Here is a 13,445-nt window from a genome sequence, read left to right on the forward strand (position 1 = left end):
ATAACAAACGTACCACTCCTATGGGTGGTACTAATGGGGTTATCCAGTGTTGATAATGGGGGTGACTAAGCATGTGCAGGGACAGAAAATATACAGGAAACCTCTATCTTCTACTCAATTTTGCTGTGAACCTAAAATAAACTCTATTTAAAAAAAAAAGTTGGCTAGAAAATTCCAAAAGAAAAAAACAAAACAAGATAAAACAAACCTAAAATAAACATTTAAATGATAGGCCTAAACTCATTTATGTTAATAATTACATTAAATGTTAATGAACTAAATGCTGCAATTAAAAAAGCAGATTGTAGGCCAGGCACAGTGGCTCACGCTTGTAATCCCAGCACTTTGGGAGGCCTAGGTGGGTGGATCACAAGGTCAGGAGTTTGAGACCAGCCTAGCCAACATGGTGAAACCCCATCTCTACTAAAAACACAAAAATTAGCTGGGTGTGGTGGCGGGAGCCTGTAATCCCAGCTACTCAGGAGGCTGAGGCAGGAGAATTGCTTGAAACTGGAAAGCAGAGGTTGCAGTGAGCCGAGATCGTGCAACTGCACTCCAGCCTGGGCAACAAGAGCTAAACTATGTCTAAAAAAAAAAAAAAAGAAAATGAAAAAGAAAACCCAGATTTTATCAGAATTGATTTTTGTAAAAAGCAAGGTCCAATCATATGCTGTGTCCAAGACATATACTTTACATATAAAAACATAGATAGAATCAAAGTAAATAGCTAGAAAATTATATACCATGCAAACTGTAAACCTAAGAAAATTGGGGGCCAGGTGCAGTGGCTCACGGATGCAATCCTAGCACTTTTGGAGGCCAAGGTGGGAGAGTCGCTTGAGCCCAGGGTTTCAAAACCAGTCTAAGCAACACAGTGAGACCCCATCTCTATAGGAGAAAAAAAAAAGAGCTGGGCATGGTGGTACATGCCTGTAGTCCCAGCTACTTGGGAGGCTGAGGAAGGAGGATCACTTGAGCCCAGGAGTTCAAGGGTGCAGTGAGCTGTCATTGTGCCACGGTACTTCAGCCTGGGTGACACAGTGAGATGCTGTCTCTAAAAAATAAATGAATAAATAAGAAGAAAGTTGGTGGCCGGGCATGGTGGCTCACGCTTGTAATCCCAGAACTTTAGGAGGCTGAGGCGGGCGGATCATGAGGTCAGGAGATCAAGACCATCCTGGCTAACACGGTGAAACCCCATCTCTACTAAAAATACAAAAAATTAGCCAGGCATGGCGGCGTGCGCCTGTAGTCCTAACTACTCGGGAGGCTGAGGTGGGAGAATGGTGTGAACCCAGGTGGCAGAGCTTGCAGTGAGCCGAGATGGCACCACTGCACTCCAGCCTGGGCGACAGAGCGAGACTTCATCCCCCACCACCAAAGAAAAAAAGTAAAGAAAAGAAAATAAAGTTGGTGTGACTATTTTAATATAAGTTTAAGACAATGAGGTAAGAAGAAAGAAATTTCTTACTAGTTGGCTGGGCACAGTGGTTCACACCTGTAATCCCAGCATTTTGGGAGGCCAAGGCAGGCGAATCACTTGAGGTCAGGAGTTCAAGACCAGCCTGGCCAACATGGGGAAACCCTGTCTCTACTAAAAACACAAAAAAAATTAGCTGGGCGTGAGGATGTGCTGCTTGTAATCCCAACTATTTAGAAGGCTGAGGCAGGAGAATCGCTTAAACCTGGGAGGCGGAGATTGCAGTGAGCTGAGATTGTGCCACTGCACTTCACCCTGGGGCGACAGAGTGAGATTGTCTCCATAACAAAAAATATACTGCTGAAAGGGTCAATTAAAAAAGAAAATATAATCATAATGTGTGTGTGATTAAACCTGAAATTACATGAAACAAAAACAACAGAATTAAAGCGAGAAAAAAAAAATTCTGTCTGGGCGTGGTGGCTCACGCCTGTAATCCTAGCACTTTGGGAGGCCGAGTTGGGTGTATCATTTGAGGTCAGGAGTTCAAGACAAGCCTGGCCAACATGGTGAAACCCTGTCTCTACTAAAAATACAAAATTTAGCCAGGCATGGTGACGTGGGCCTGTAATCCCAGCTACTTGGGAGGCTGAGGCAGGAGAATTGCTTGAACCTGGCATGCAGATGTTGCAGTGAGCTGAGAGTGCATCACTGCACTCCAGCCTGGCCAACAGAGTGAGACTCCATCTCAAAAGAAAAAAAAAAATCTACATAGTTGAAGATTGATAGAACTAGCCAAAAATTAGTAAAAATACAGATCTAAAACATGATCTGCTACCTTCAGCTAGTTAATATTTATAGAGTAATACACTCAATAATTGCTGAATACACATTCTTTTCAAGTGAACTTAATATGTTCATCAAGCTATTCTGGATCAAAAACTTTCAGGGATCTTTTACCATCATGCACCTTATATTTTCTATACCATGAATCTTGGGAAAAAGAGCTAAAGGTTATCACAATTTATTACTTGCTTGGATTATGTCAGTATTTTTTGAGGGGCAATTAATTGCTATTTCTATTTATAAAAATACATAATATATTACAAATAAATTAAAATGTATTATACAATATAATTTTTTTTCAGGTGCAAATATTTACAGAGCTTCATAATCAGCCCAAGACCACATAGAGCAAACATGAATGATATTTCCCAAAAGGCTGAGGTAAGTTTCAAAAGTAAAAAAATAAAAATAAAAGAGGGAAATGTAGAGTTGACTGTAGAATTGCTAAAAGGACAATCATTTGGTGGAAAGGTCATATTTAGGAGTTCATAATTAATAACATAATGGCAAGATGTAAAACAAGAAGAGATACAATTCACCAGCTGATCTTGGGCTAGTATTTTCATTTGGGAAATTGTAGGAAATTCTACAAAGCATGAGTACTAAATTTGTGAATGATAGTGAAGTGGATGTGATAGCTAGCATTCTGAGTAAAATTTTAAATGTTTTGTTCTTGATAACTCTTAGAAAGTATTATTTTAGTATTAAAACAAAGTTTGACCTATACTCACAGGAGAAAGCATAATTCCCTCTTAGGTAAGGAATCTTTTTAGTGCCTTATGTATATTTTTTAATTTTTAGCTTTTTTCTGGTTCTTGACTGTAGATACTGAGAGCTGTCGTAAGAAGAGTTCAGTTGCTGACACCTCAGAATTATAAAATTAGCCCTTAAATGACCAATGACACATAATAGATTACAAAATACAGGCTGGATGTGCCACAGATTAATTAAGCAATTGTCATTATCACTAGGAAAAAGGGTTTGGTGTTCTGAGGCACACATTTTATTTACTGAAATTTCATTTAGAAATCAGCTTAATTTTCAAAGTGGTGAAAATAATTTGCTTTCCTGGTTATAGAGTGGAGGAAATCATTTCTTCAGTCTTCTACCAGATTCTCGTTCTTTGTGAAGCTCTCTTGCCATATGGAATTGCTCTTACAAGCCCACCCTATATAGAATGATATAGCCTTCTTACACATTTTTAATGTGGTTTAAGGAAGTTATAGATGGGAAGTAATAGTAACAATATAAATCACAGCTTGTGCCCACAGACCATGGTGTACCTCAGCCACAAATAAGGACTAAAGGACTGGCCTTCAGTTTTGCTTATATTAGATATAGAAACCAGGAAGGGTGTAAAATGTGCATTAGCCTCTAAACTTTAAAGCCTAAACTTTTGCTTTGTTTTCAACTTCACCAAATTTACTGAAATTAGTTTGGGTACCTTTTTAGCAAGTGATATCAAATCTGAATCTTTAATAATGGAGTTAGACAATAAAAGACAGTTTTTAATTAGAATTCAGAATTTGATTTTTATATTTTACTGGCTTTCAGCTTCGGTGGAATGCTACCCACAAAATGGGATTTCATTACTATATAACAGTGAAATTTCTACTCTCATATTTTCTGTAATGTCATTTTTCATAGGTTTTAGAAAGTATCTATTCAGGTTGTGATAGTCAAATAAAGTGTTCAAACACATTTCTATTTTATGTTTCAATATACATTTTTTATATTGCTTATTCTTATCTATCTTTACCTAATTTCTTCCTATCTTTTTCGTTAACTTTCTTTTCTTTATTTTCTTCTAATGAAGATTCTGCTTTCTTCATCTAAACCTGTCCCAAAAACCTATGTACCAAAACTTGGCAAGGGTGATGTAAAGGATAAGTTTGAAGCCATGCAGAGAGCCAGGGAAGAAAGAAATCAAAGGAGATCTAGAGACGAAAAGCAAAGAAGAAAAGAACAATATATTAGAGAGAGAGAATGGAACAGGAGAAAGCAGGAGGTTACTTTATTTTACTTTATTCTCATGAAAATACTTGTTTTCATTTTTTTAATTTAAATTGTATTTATTCACATTAACCACATTTCATATTAACTATAACTAAAATACTTTTCTGTATTTGTAACCTAATTTAAACTCTGCATATAATATAATTTAGTCTAATTTTTGGACATGTGCTCACATTAATTTATTTAACCATCTAGATTAAAGAAATGCTTGCTTCTGATGATGAGGAAGACGTATCTTCTAAAGTAGAAAAGGCTTATGTTCCAAAATTAACAGGTAAGAAGCTTGAGGGGTAAATAGCAAATTAAATTGCAAAGTAGAAACACAGCCAATTATTAAACATTTTTTTCATATATTCTTAGGAACTGTTAAGGGTAGATTTGCTGAAATGGAGAAACAAAGACAAGAGGAACAAAGGAAGAGAACGGAGGAGGAACGAAAACGCAGAATTGAGCAGGATATGTTAGAAAAGAGGAAAATACAGCGTGAATTAGCAAAAAGGGCTGAGCAGGTATCACTAAAGATTAAGTTCGTCTTTGTTTCTGAAACTAACTGTGCAAAGTAAAACTAATCAGTATGTTGCCTAATTAAAATATTTTAATGTAACATAAACCTATTAAAAAGCATCTAACCGTCTGGGCATGGTGGCTCACATCTGTAATGGCAGCACTTTGGGAGGCCAAGGTGGGTGGATCGCTTCGGCAACATGGCAAAATCCCGTCTCTACAAAAAAATACAAAAATTAGCTGGGCATGGTGGCAAGTGCCTGTAGTCCCAGCTATTCAGAAGGCTGAGGTAGGAGGTTCGCTTGAGCCTGAAAGGTGGAAGTTGCAGTGAGCCAAGATCATGCCACTGGACTCCAGCCTGGGTGACAGAGTATGATCCGTCTCAAAGAAAAAAAAAAAAAGGTAGCTGACCTGAAAAGACCTGCAGGAAAAACATTTAACATCAGATGCCTAGAAGGATATGGGCAGAATATGCCTGTTTTAAGGTAGAATAGTGAGATGATATCTGTCATATACAATCTTACCATTCTATCCACATTCCTCACCCCGTCTACATTCCTTATTTTTCTTTACAGGTTAGAAGATTTTACAAAGATGTAAGGCAATGTTACATATAAACTATCCATGAGTACCTAACAAAATGCTAATCTTCTAATAACAATACTTTTAAATGCTGGTCTGTTTTCATGCTGCTGATAAAGACATACCCGAGACTGGAAAATAAAAGAGGTTTGATTGGACTTACAGTTCCACATGACTGGGGAGGCCTCAGAATCATGGAGGGAGGTGAAAGGCACTTCTTACATGGCAGTGGCAAGAGAAAATGAAGAAGATGCAAAAGCGGAAACCTCTGATAAAACCATCAGATCTCATGAGACTTATTCACTACCACGAGAACAGTATGGGGGAAACCACCCCCATCCCCATGATTCAAATTATCTCCCACCCGGTCCTGCCCACAACACGTGGGAATTATGGGATTACAATTCAAGATGAGATTTGGATGGGGACACAGAGCCAAACCATATCAGCTGGTCTTTTAAAGCCATACATTAAGTGCTTTCAGTCTTTTTGCTATGCCCCCTTCAGTTTCCATTACCTTTCTGAAAAAGAAAAGTGGCGATGAAAGCAAAGCATATGCCATACTTACTAAAGAAATGTATTTACCCTGGATTTGCAAAGGGGGTACAGGTATTGGGTAAATACAGCAGTTCCAAATGGGAGAAATTGTCCAAAACAAAGGGGTTACAGGGCCCATGCAAGTCTGAAATCCAGCAGGGTAGCCTTTTTTTTTTTTTTTTTTTTGAGACAGTTTCGCTCTTGTCGCCCAGGCTGGAGTGCAATGGTGTAATCTTGGCTCACTACAACCTCCACCTCCCAGCTTGAAGCAATTCTCCTGTCTCAGCCTCCTGAGTAGCAGGGGTTACAGGTGCCCACCACCACACCTGGCTAATTTTTGTATTTTTAGTGGAGACGGGGTTTCGCCATGTTGGCCAGGTTGGTCTTGAATTCCTGACCTCTGGTGATCTACCTGCCTCGGACTCCCAAAGTGCTGGGATTACAGGCGTGAGTCACCGCACTGGCCTTTTTTTTTTTTTTTTTTTAAATTGAGACAGAGTCTTGCTCTGTCACCCAGGCTGGAGTGCAGTGGCAAAATCTCGACTCACTGCAACCTCTGCCCCCCAGGTTCAAGTGATTATCCTGCCTCAGCCTCCCGAGTAGCTGGGACTACAGGCACATGCCACCACTCCCAGCTAATTTTTTTGTATTTTTAGTAGAGACAGGGTTTCACCATGTTGGCCAGGCTGGTCTTGAACTCCTGATCTCAGATGATCTGCCCACCTTAGCCTCCCAAAGTAATTATAGGCATGAGCCACTGTACCCAGCCTAGTAATTTTATCTTGTAAATATGTAAAGTTTAATTTTCAAATCTAATTAAGTACATTTTCCACTCCACTCTAATATAATTTAATGTATCTTTGAATATAAGGAGTAAAGTATGGCATAGGTAGTCAAGAAGAGTTTGAATGTTTGTTTGTAAAATTTATTTGTATAAATCCATATGCAAGAATGCCATAAAAAGGATTCCTGAGTCAGGGGGTAGCTGAATGTCTTGGTGACCTACAAGATTTGGAGATTCTAGGATCTTACAATGAATTAAAAATGAGAGCTAGACATGGTGACTCATGCCTGTAATCCCAGCACCTTGGGAGGCTGAGGCAGGAGGACTGCTTGAGCCCAGGAGTTTGACGATGCAGTGAGCTATGATCATTCCACTGCACTTCCACCCAGCAACAGAGAGACCTTGTCTCTTAAAAAAAAAAAAAAAAAAAAAAAAAGATGGTAGCGGGGTGGGTAGGGATTAATAGTAGATATAGTGGATGTTAGAATCAATTTGGGGAAGAAACTTGATTTGATATTATCTGTTCATCTTTGAGGATACCCTGATGAGCAAAGTTAAAGTCCATCAGCTTAGAAAAAAGAGAAGTTACTTTTGAGGGAAAAGAAGGAGATGTTGAAAAGAAAAAGAGAAGGAAGTTGATTTGGGAAGAAGCAAAAGGAGTTTCATTTTTTATAAAGCAAAAGAAATAGGAAGCGGCTCTTCAATGTTGTCTTCTGAAAGTCAACACTATGACTGAACTTCTGAATATCTTGTCTCTGTGAATATACTGACACCATGGCTACTTAGACAGATTTATCTTTTTCCTTGTTTGTTGAAAAAAAAAAAGTATGCTCCAATGTTTTCTTGTTTTGGTAATGGTTTAAAGTGAGCAAAGAAGAAAGCAAAAAAGATCTTCAAACATACTTTATTATTTTACCATAAGCTAATAGAGATTGGGGAAGCAGGCTGGGTAACAATATAGTGAGACCTCAGCTCTTAAAAACAGACAGACAAACAACTTAGCCAGGAGGTGGTGGTGGGTGCCTATAGTCCCAGCTACTTGGGAGGCTAAAGTGGGAGGATTGCTTGAACCCAGGAGGTTCATGATCAGGCCACTGCACCAAAAACAAACAACAACAACAACAACAACAACACAAAAAACCTGGGTTTGGGAAGGTTGTAGCAGCAGCAGCAATAAAAGAAAGTTGAGTTAATAAATTTAGTATTTCTCTTTTCTATATTCTCAATGTCTGGCTTTTCACCGTATCTCCTGGATCTTTTCATTTTTATTATTTTTTTAAGACAGAGTCTTGCTCTGTTGCCCAGGCTGGAGTGCAGTGGTGCAATCACAGCTCATTGCATCCTCAACCTTCTGGGCTCAAGCAATTCTCCTACCTCAGCCTCCTAAGTAGCTGGGACTACAGATGCATGCCACCATGCTTGGCTAATTTTTAAAAAACTTCTTGGCCAGGTGTGGTGGCTCACACCTGTAATACCAGCACTTTGGGAGGCCGAAGCAGGTGGATTGCTTGAGCCCAGGAGCTCAAGGTCAGCCTGAGCAATATAATAAAACCCTGTCACTACAAAAATTAAAAAAAAAATAGTGAGCATGGTGGCGCATGTCTGCAGTCCCAGCTACTTGGGAGGCTGCGGTGGGAGGATGATCGCTTCAGCTCGGGAGGCGAAGGTTGTAGTGAGCCAAGGTTGCACCACTGTACTCAAGCCTGGGCAACGCAGCAAGACCCTGCTGTCTCTACAAAAAAAAAATCTACCAAAAAAATTTTTTTTGTAGAGATGGGGTCTCACTTTGTTGCCCAGGCTCGTCTCAAACTCCTGGGCTCAAGAGATCCTCCCACCTTGGCCTCTCAAAGTTAGGGGAAAACAGGCATGAACCACCATGTCCAGCCTCCTGGAGCTTTTTATTGAGAGATTAACATGATTTATACAAGAATTGTCAGTATTCTTTTAGGAAGAGAAGTCTTTCTTTTTTTTTTTTTTTTTTTTTTTTGAGCCATTGTGCCTGGCCGAGCTCTCACTTTTTAAATGAGGAGCTTTCCTACTTTGACCTAGTCAAAATATAGAGAAAAGATGACTATCAGAATTATTTTCCCTTCTAAACTATTCTATCCCAGCTGGGCACGCTGGCTCATGCCTGTAATCCCAGCACTTTGGGAGGCTGAGGTGGGCGGATCACTTGAGGTCAGGAGTTCGAGACCAGCCTGGCCAACATGGTGAAACCCTGTCTCTACTAAACATATAGAAATTAGCCAGGCGTCATGGTGTGCACCTGTAGTCCCAGCTACTCAGGAGGCTGAGGCTGGAGAATTGCTTGAACCCAGCATGCAGAAGTTGCAGTGACCTGAGACTATGCCACTACACTCCAGCCCGGGTGACAGCATGAGACTCTGTCTCAAAAAAATAAACTAGCCTACATCTTTCACTGCACTGTTATTGTATCAGTTTTATTTTTGCCCTATACTTATGTTGTAAAATATAATCATGACAAGTATTAGATTGCTAATGGATAGGTTTTCCTTTTGATGGGGCAATGACAAAGAATGGAGAAGTGTTTCTATGTGTCTTGGTTTAAATTGCTAATTAAATTAATAATTGCTGCTTGTAAGCTCAACAGATTGGTCATAAGAGTTTGGTCTGTTATTCAGTTTCTGGGTTACAAAGGTAGGCTTTGTCTCAATTTTTTCTGTTTTTCTTTCTTTTTTTTCTTGAAACAGGGTCTCACTCTGTCACCCACACTGGAGTGCAGTGGCTTGAACATGGCTCACTGCAGCCTTAACCTCCTGGGCTCAAGTGATCCTCCTGCCTCAGCCTCCAGAGTAGCTGGGACCACAGGTGCATGCCACCATGCCCAGCTAATTTTTGTGCTTTTTGTAGAGAAGGGATCTCGCCATGTTGCCCAAGCTGGTCTTGAACTCTTGGGCTCAAGTGATCTGCCCACCTCGGCTTCCCAAAGTGCTGGGATTACAGGCATGAGCCACCTCGCCCAGCCTGATTGTTTTCTTAATATGTCGTTTTCTGGATATTGATATTGATATCAATATGCAACAACAAATATAAAGGACATATTTGGCTAATTTGGAACAACATAAACATATTTCAAAAATTATAAATTTGAAAATTTACTATAAGTCACAACTAAATTACTTTCCAGTTGTATGTTTAAAAGCAAAAAGTAGAAATCTGATGTAATGTAATGATATGAAATTCTCATTCAATAGATTGAGGACATAAACAATACGGGAACTGAATCAGCATCAGAGGTAAACAGACATTTCCTTTAATGAAACATTCACCTAAAATTATCTGATTCACAAATTATCTTTTAGTATAAGAAAAAATTAAAAGGGCTTTTATTATTTTTATTATAAATATAGAAATAACAAAAAAGTATGTTTTGCAAAGCAAGAGCATACTTTTGCACTTTCAAACACTATAGCTTAGTGTTTCAAAGAAAAGTATGTTTTGTTTTGCTTTCATAGTTAGGTTAGAAAGACAAACTTATTAGTCTCAGTTTGAGATACTCTGCCAAGACAATGTATTTTTTGAACTGTTACTAACAGCTGAGATTACTGAATGCTAACATTTATAAAAAGGCAATTTTATTTTCATCATTTGTCTTCTTTCCTCAGAGTTCCTGAGAGTTTATGTTTTGGTTTTTATATAATAGTATAGAGTGCAGTATCTGTTACCATGAAGAAATGTTCAACAACCACAAAAATTTTAGTCATCCCTTTCATCTAACAGAATAAGTTAAAAATCTTCCAATTTGATGGTGTGCCTAAAACTACAGCCCATAAATTGGGAGCAATTTTATCTCAGGACCATGTGTTTCATTTCATAACTCTTCTTAGTTTTTAAAAAATGCAGAGGCAACAATAGATTATATGATTAAAATGAATTAAATAATAAATAGTTTAATACAATCAAATACCAGAGAGTTTTATCTATAATATATATGTTTAATAAATCACTTGGGAAAACTGTGTTTTTTTCTCACTAAATACTAGTTTCATTCAGTATTTAAAAGCTTAGAGATAAAAATCATATGAAGAAATTTTTTTTGTTTAAACTGAATCTGTCCACCATCAAATTGATTTACAGTACATTCACATGCATATTTTGTGGATTAGTGCACAAATAGCTTAATTCAGGCAATGCCACTGCAGTTTCGTTATCTTAACAGCTGTATTAACTCCATCTTCTAGGAAATAGAATGCTTCTTGAACCTCATCAGCAATGGATTTCACTAAGATTAACTCACAATGCACAAAGAATTTAGAGTAGGAGATGTTTAATAATAATCTGTAAAAAGTAATTGTTTGTTCTTCATAATAACATTGATGACAATGTAATGGAATTCACTTATTATGGAGGTAAAGTCCCATGAAACCCAATTTTGATTAAGAAGAAATATGCTAATTATTCATTTTATAAAATAGGAAGGAGATGATTCACTACTTATAACTGTGGTACCTGTTAAATCATATAAAACATCTGGAAAAATGAAAAAGAATTTTGAGGATCTAGAAAAAGAACGTGAAGAGAAAGAAAGGATCAAGTATGAGGAAGATAAAAGAGTAAGATATGATGAACAACGACGATCTCTCAAGGAAGCAAAGTGTCTTTCATTAGTTATGGTAAGTTTTTTTTGTTTGTTTTTTAAGAAACAAATCAAGGCAGTTTAAGTTAGCATTTTCCTTTATGAATAAAAGGTGGGTTTTCATAATGTTTTCTTAGGATGATGAAATAGAAAGTGAAGCAAAAAAAGAATCACTTTCTCCTGGAAAATTGAAACTAACTTTTGAAGAACTGGAGCGACAAAGACAAGAAAACCGAAAGAAGCAAGCTGAAGAGGAAGCACGGAAACGTTTAGAAGAAGAGAAGCGTGCTTTTGAAGAAGCAAGGCGGCAAATGGTAAATCTACATATTTAAACCTTACAATTAATATTAATGAAGTTAGCTGGCTTTAGATAAGGTTCATTACTATAAATTCAAAGAGATTTTACATATAGAAGGGCTGATTTTCCAGTTGTATAGATATTCCACATATAAAATGTGTCTAGGCCAGGCATGGTGGCTCACGCCTGTAATTCTCAGCACTTTGGGAGGCCAAGGTGGGTAGATCACCTGAGGTTGGGAGTTTGAAACCAGCCTGGGCAACATTGTGAAATCCCATCTCTACTAAAAATACAAAAATTAGCTGACTGTGGTGGCACACACCTGTAATCCCAGCTACTTGGGAGGCTAAGGCACAAGAATCACTTGAACCCAGGCAATGGAGGTTGCAGTGAGCCAAGATTGCACCATTGTACTCCAGCCTGGATAACAAAGTGAGACTGTCTCAAAAAAAAAATCCATACTGTTTTCCAGTTTCCACTCTGGGGCATTTTACCCAATATGCTTTAAATTTTTATTTTTATAAATTGTTATTAATATATAAGTATGCAAAATAATTACTCAATGAACCTAGTTTCCTTCATCTGTTAGTTCAATCTGCAGTGTACTTACTGACATGGGTGCAGGACTGATTATAAGTGTAAACTTGTCCTCAGCAGTCCAGTTTTTCAAGTGTTTGAACATATCAGAATAATAGTTTACAGTGGAATATGCAGTTTGCCCTATTAAGTGTATGTGTGTGTGTATTTGTGTGCATGCCTCTGTGTGTGTGTGTGTGTGTGTGTAGTGTGGTGGTTAAGAGCATGGATTGTGGAGCCGGATTGTCTAGATTCAGATATCAGCCATTTACTAACTGTGTAACCATGGACAACTGTTTTAATCTCTCGCTGTGTTAATTAATTAAATCTCTCTCTTAGTTTCTTGATTTTTTAAATTTTTTTATTTTTTTATTTTTATTATTTTTTTTTTTTGAGACGGAGTCTCACTCTGTCGCCCAGGGTGGAGTGCAATGGCCAGATCTCAGCTCACTGCAAGCTCTGCCTCCCGGGTTTAGGCCATTCTTCTGCCTCAGCCTCCCGAGTAGCTGGGACTACAGGCGCCCACCACCTCGCCTGGCTAGTTTTTTGTATTTTTTTAGTGGAGACGGGGTTTCACCGTGTTAGCCAGGATGGTCTTGATCTCCTGACCTCGTGATCCGCCCATCTCGGCCTCCCAAAGTGCTGGGATTACAGGCTTGAGCCACCGCGCCTGGCCAGTTTCTTGATTTTTAAAACGGTAAAAATGAAAGCGCTTTCTTCTTTTTTTTTTAACTTCCACAATGACTTGGATTTTTTTTAAATGCCTATTTCTTAAATGGTTAAATGAGTTAATATCTAGGAAGCACTTAAAATGGTGTTTGTTACATATACAGTAGTTCTTCGAAAATGTTAAGTATTATTATGGTATTAATAGATTTATCAATAAAAAGCAAAATTGAAATAAGAATACACTGATTCATTTTAAGATTTAAAAATGGGCCAGGCATGGTGGCTCATGCCTGTAATCTCAGCACTTTGGGAGGCTGAGGCAGGCAGATCCCTTGTGCCCAGGAGTTTGAGACCAGCCTGAGCAACATGTGGAAACCATGTTTCTACAAAAACAAATACAAAAATTAGTCAGGTGTGGTGGCACAGACCTGTAGTCCAAGCTCCCCAGGTGCTGAGGTGAGAAGATTGCTTGAGCCTGGGAAATCAAGGCTATGGTGAACTATGAATGAGCCACTGGATTCCAGCCTGGGTGACAGAGTGAGACCTTGTCTCAAAAAAAAAAAAAAGGATCTAAAAATGGAATATTTGTAATTTTAAAGTTACAGAAATTTCTTGA

The 13,445-nt window shown here is 38.3% G+C and overlaps 1 protein-coding gene across 3 annotated transcripts in view; it reads left to right on the forward strand.

Moving 5' to 3' along the window:
- Window positions 1-13,445, forward strand: part of NEXN (nexilin F-actin binding protein) — a 58,050-nt gene that overhangs the window by 23,699 nt on the left and 20,906 nt on the right. For 2 of the 3 annotated variants that reach the window (XM_025380233.1, XM_025379413.1), the window contains exons 2-8: window positions 2,569-2,647; window positions 4,083-4,274; window positions 4,478-4,556; window positions 4,643-4,791; window positions 9,905-9,946; window positions 11,126-11,323; window positions 11,424-11,600. In XM_025380233.1, the coding sequence (XP_025236018.1) occupies window positions 2,621-2,647; window positions 4,083-4,274; window positions 4,478-4,556; window positions 4,643-4,791; window positions 9,905-9,946; window positions 11,126-11,323; window positions 11,424-11,600 (864 nt within the window). In that variant the 5' untranslated portion in view covers window positions 2,569-2,620. The remainder of the gene's footprint in view (window positions 1-2,568; window positions 2,648-4,082; window positions 4,275-4,477; window positions 4,557-4,642; window positions 4,792-9,904; window positions 9,947-11,125; window positions 11,324-11,423; window positions 11,601-13,445) is intronic. The other variant, XM_025380978.1, reaches the window with a different exon arrangement.

Source organism: Theropithecus gelada, chromosome 1 (assembly GCF_003255815.1).
Source record: "Theropithecus gelada isolate Dixy chromosome 1, Tgel_1.0, whole genome shotgun sequence".
Taxonomy (NCBI): domain Eukaryota; kingdom Metazoa; phylum Chordata; class Mammalia; order Primates; family Cercopithecidae; genus Theropithecus; species Theropithecus gelada.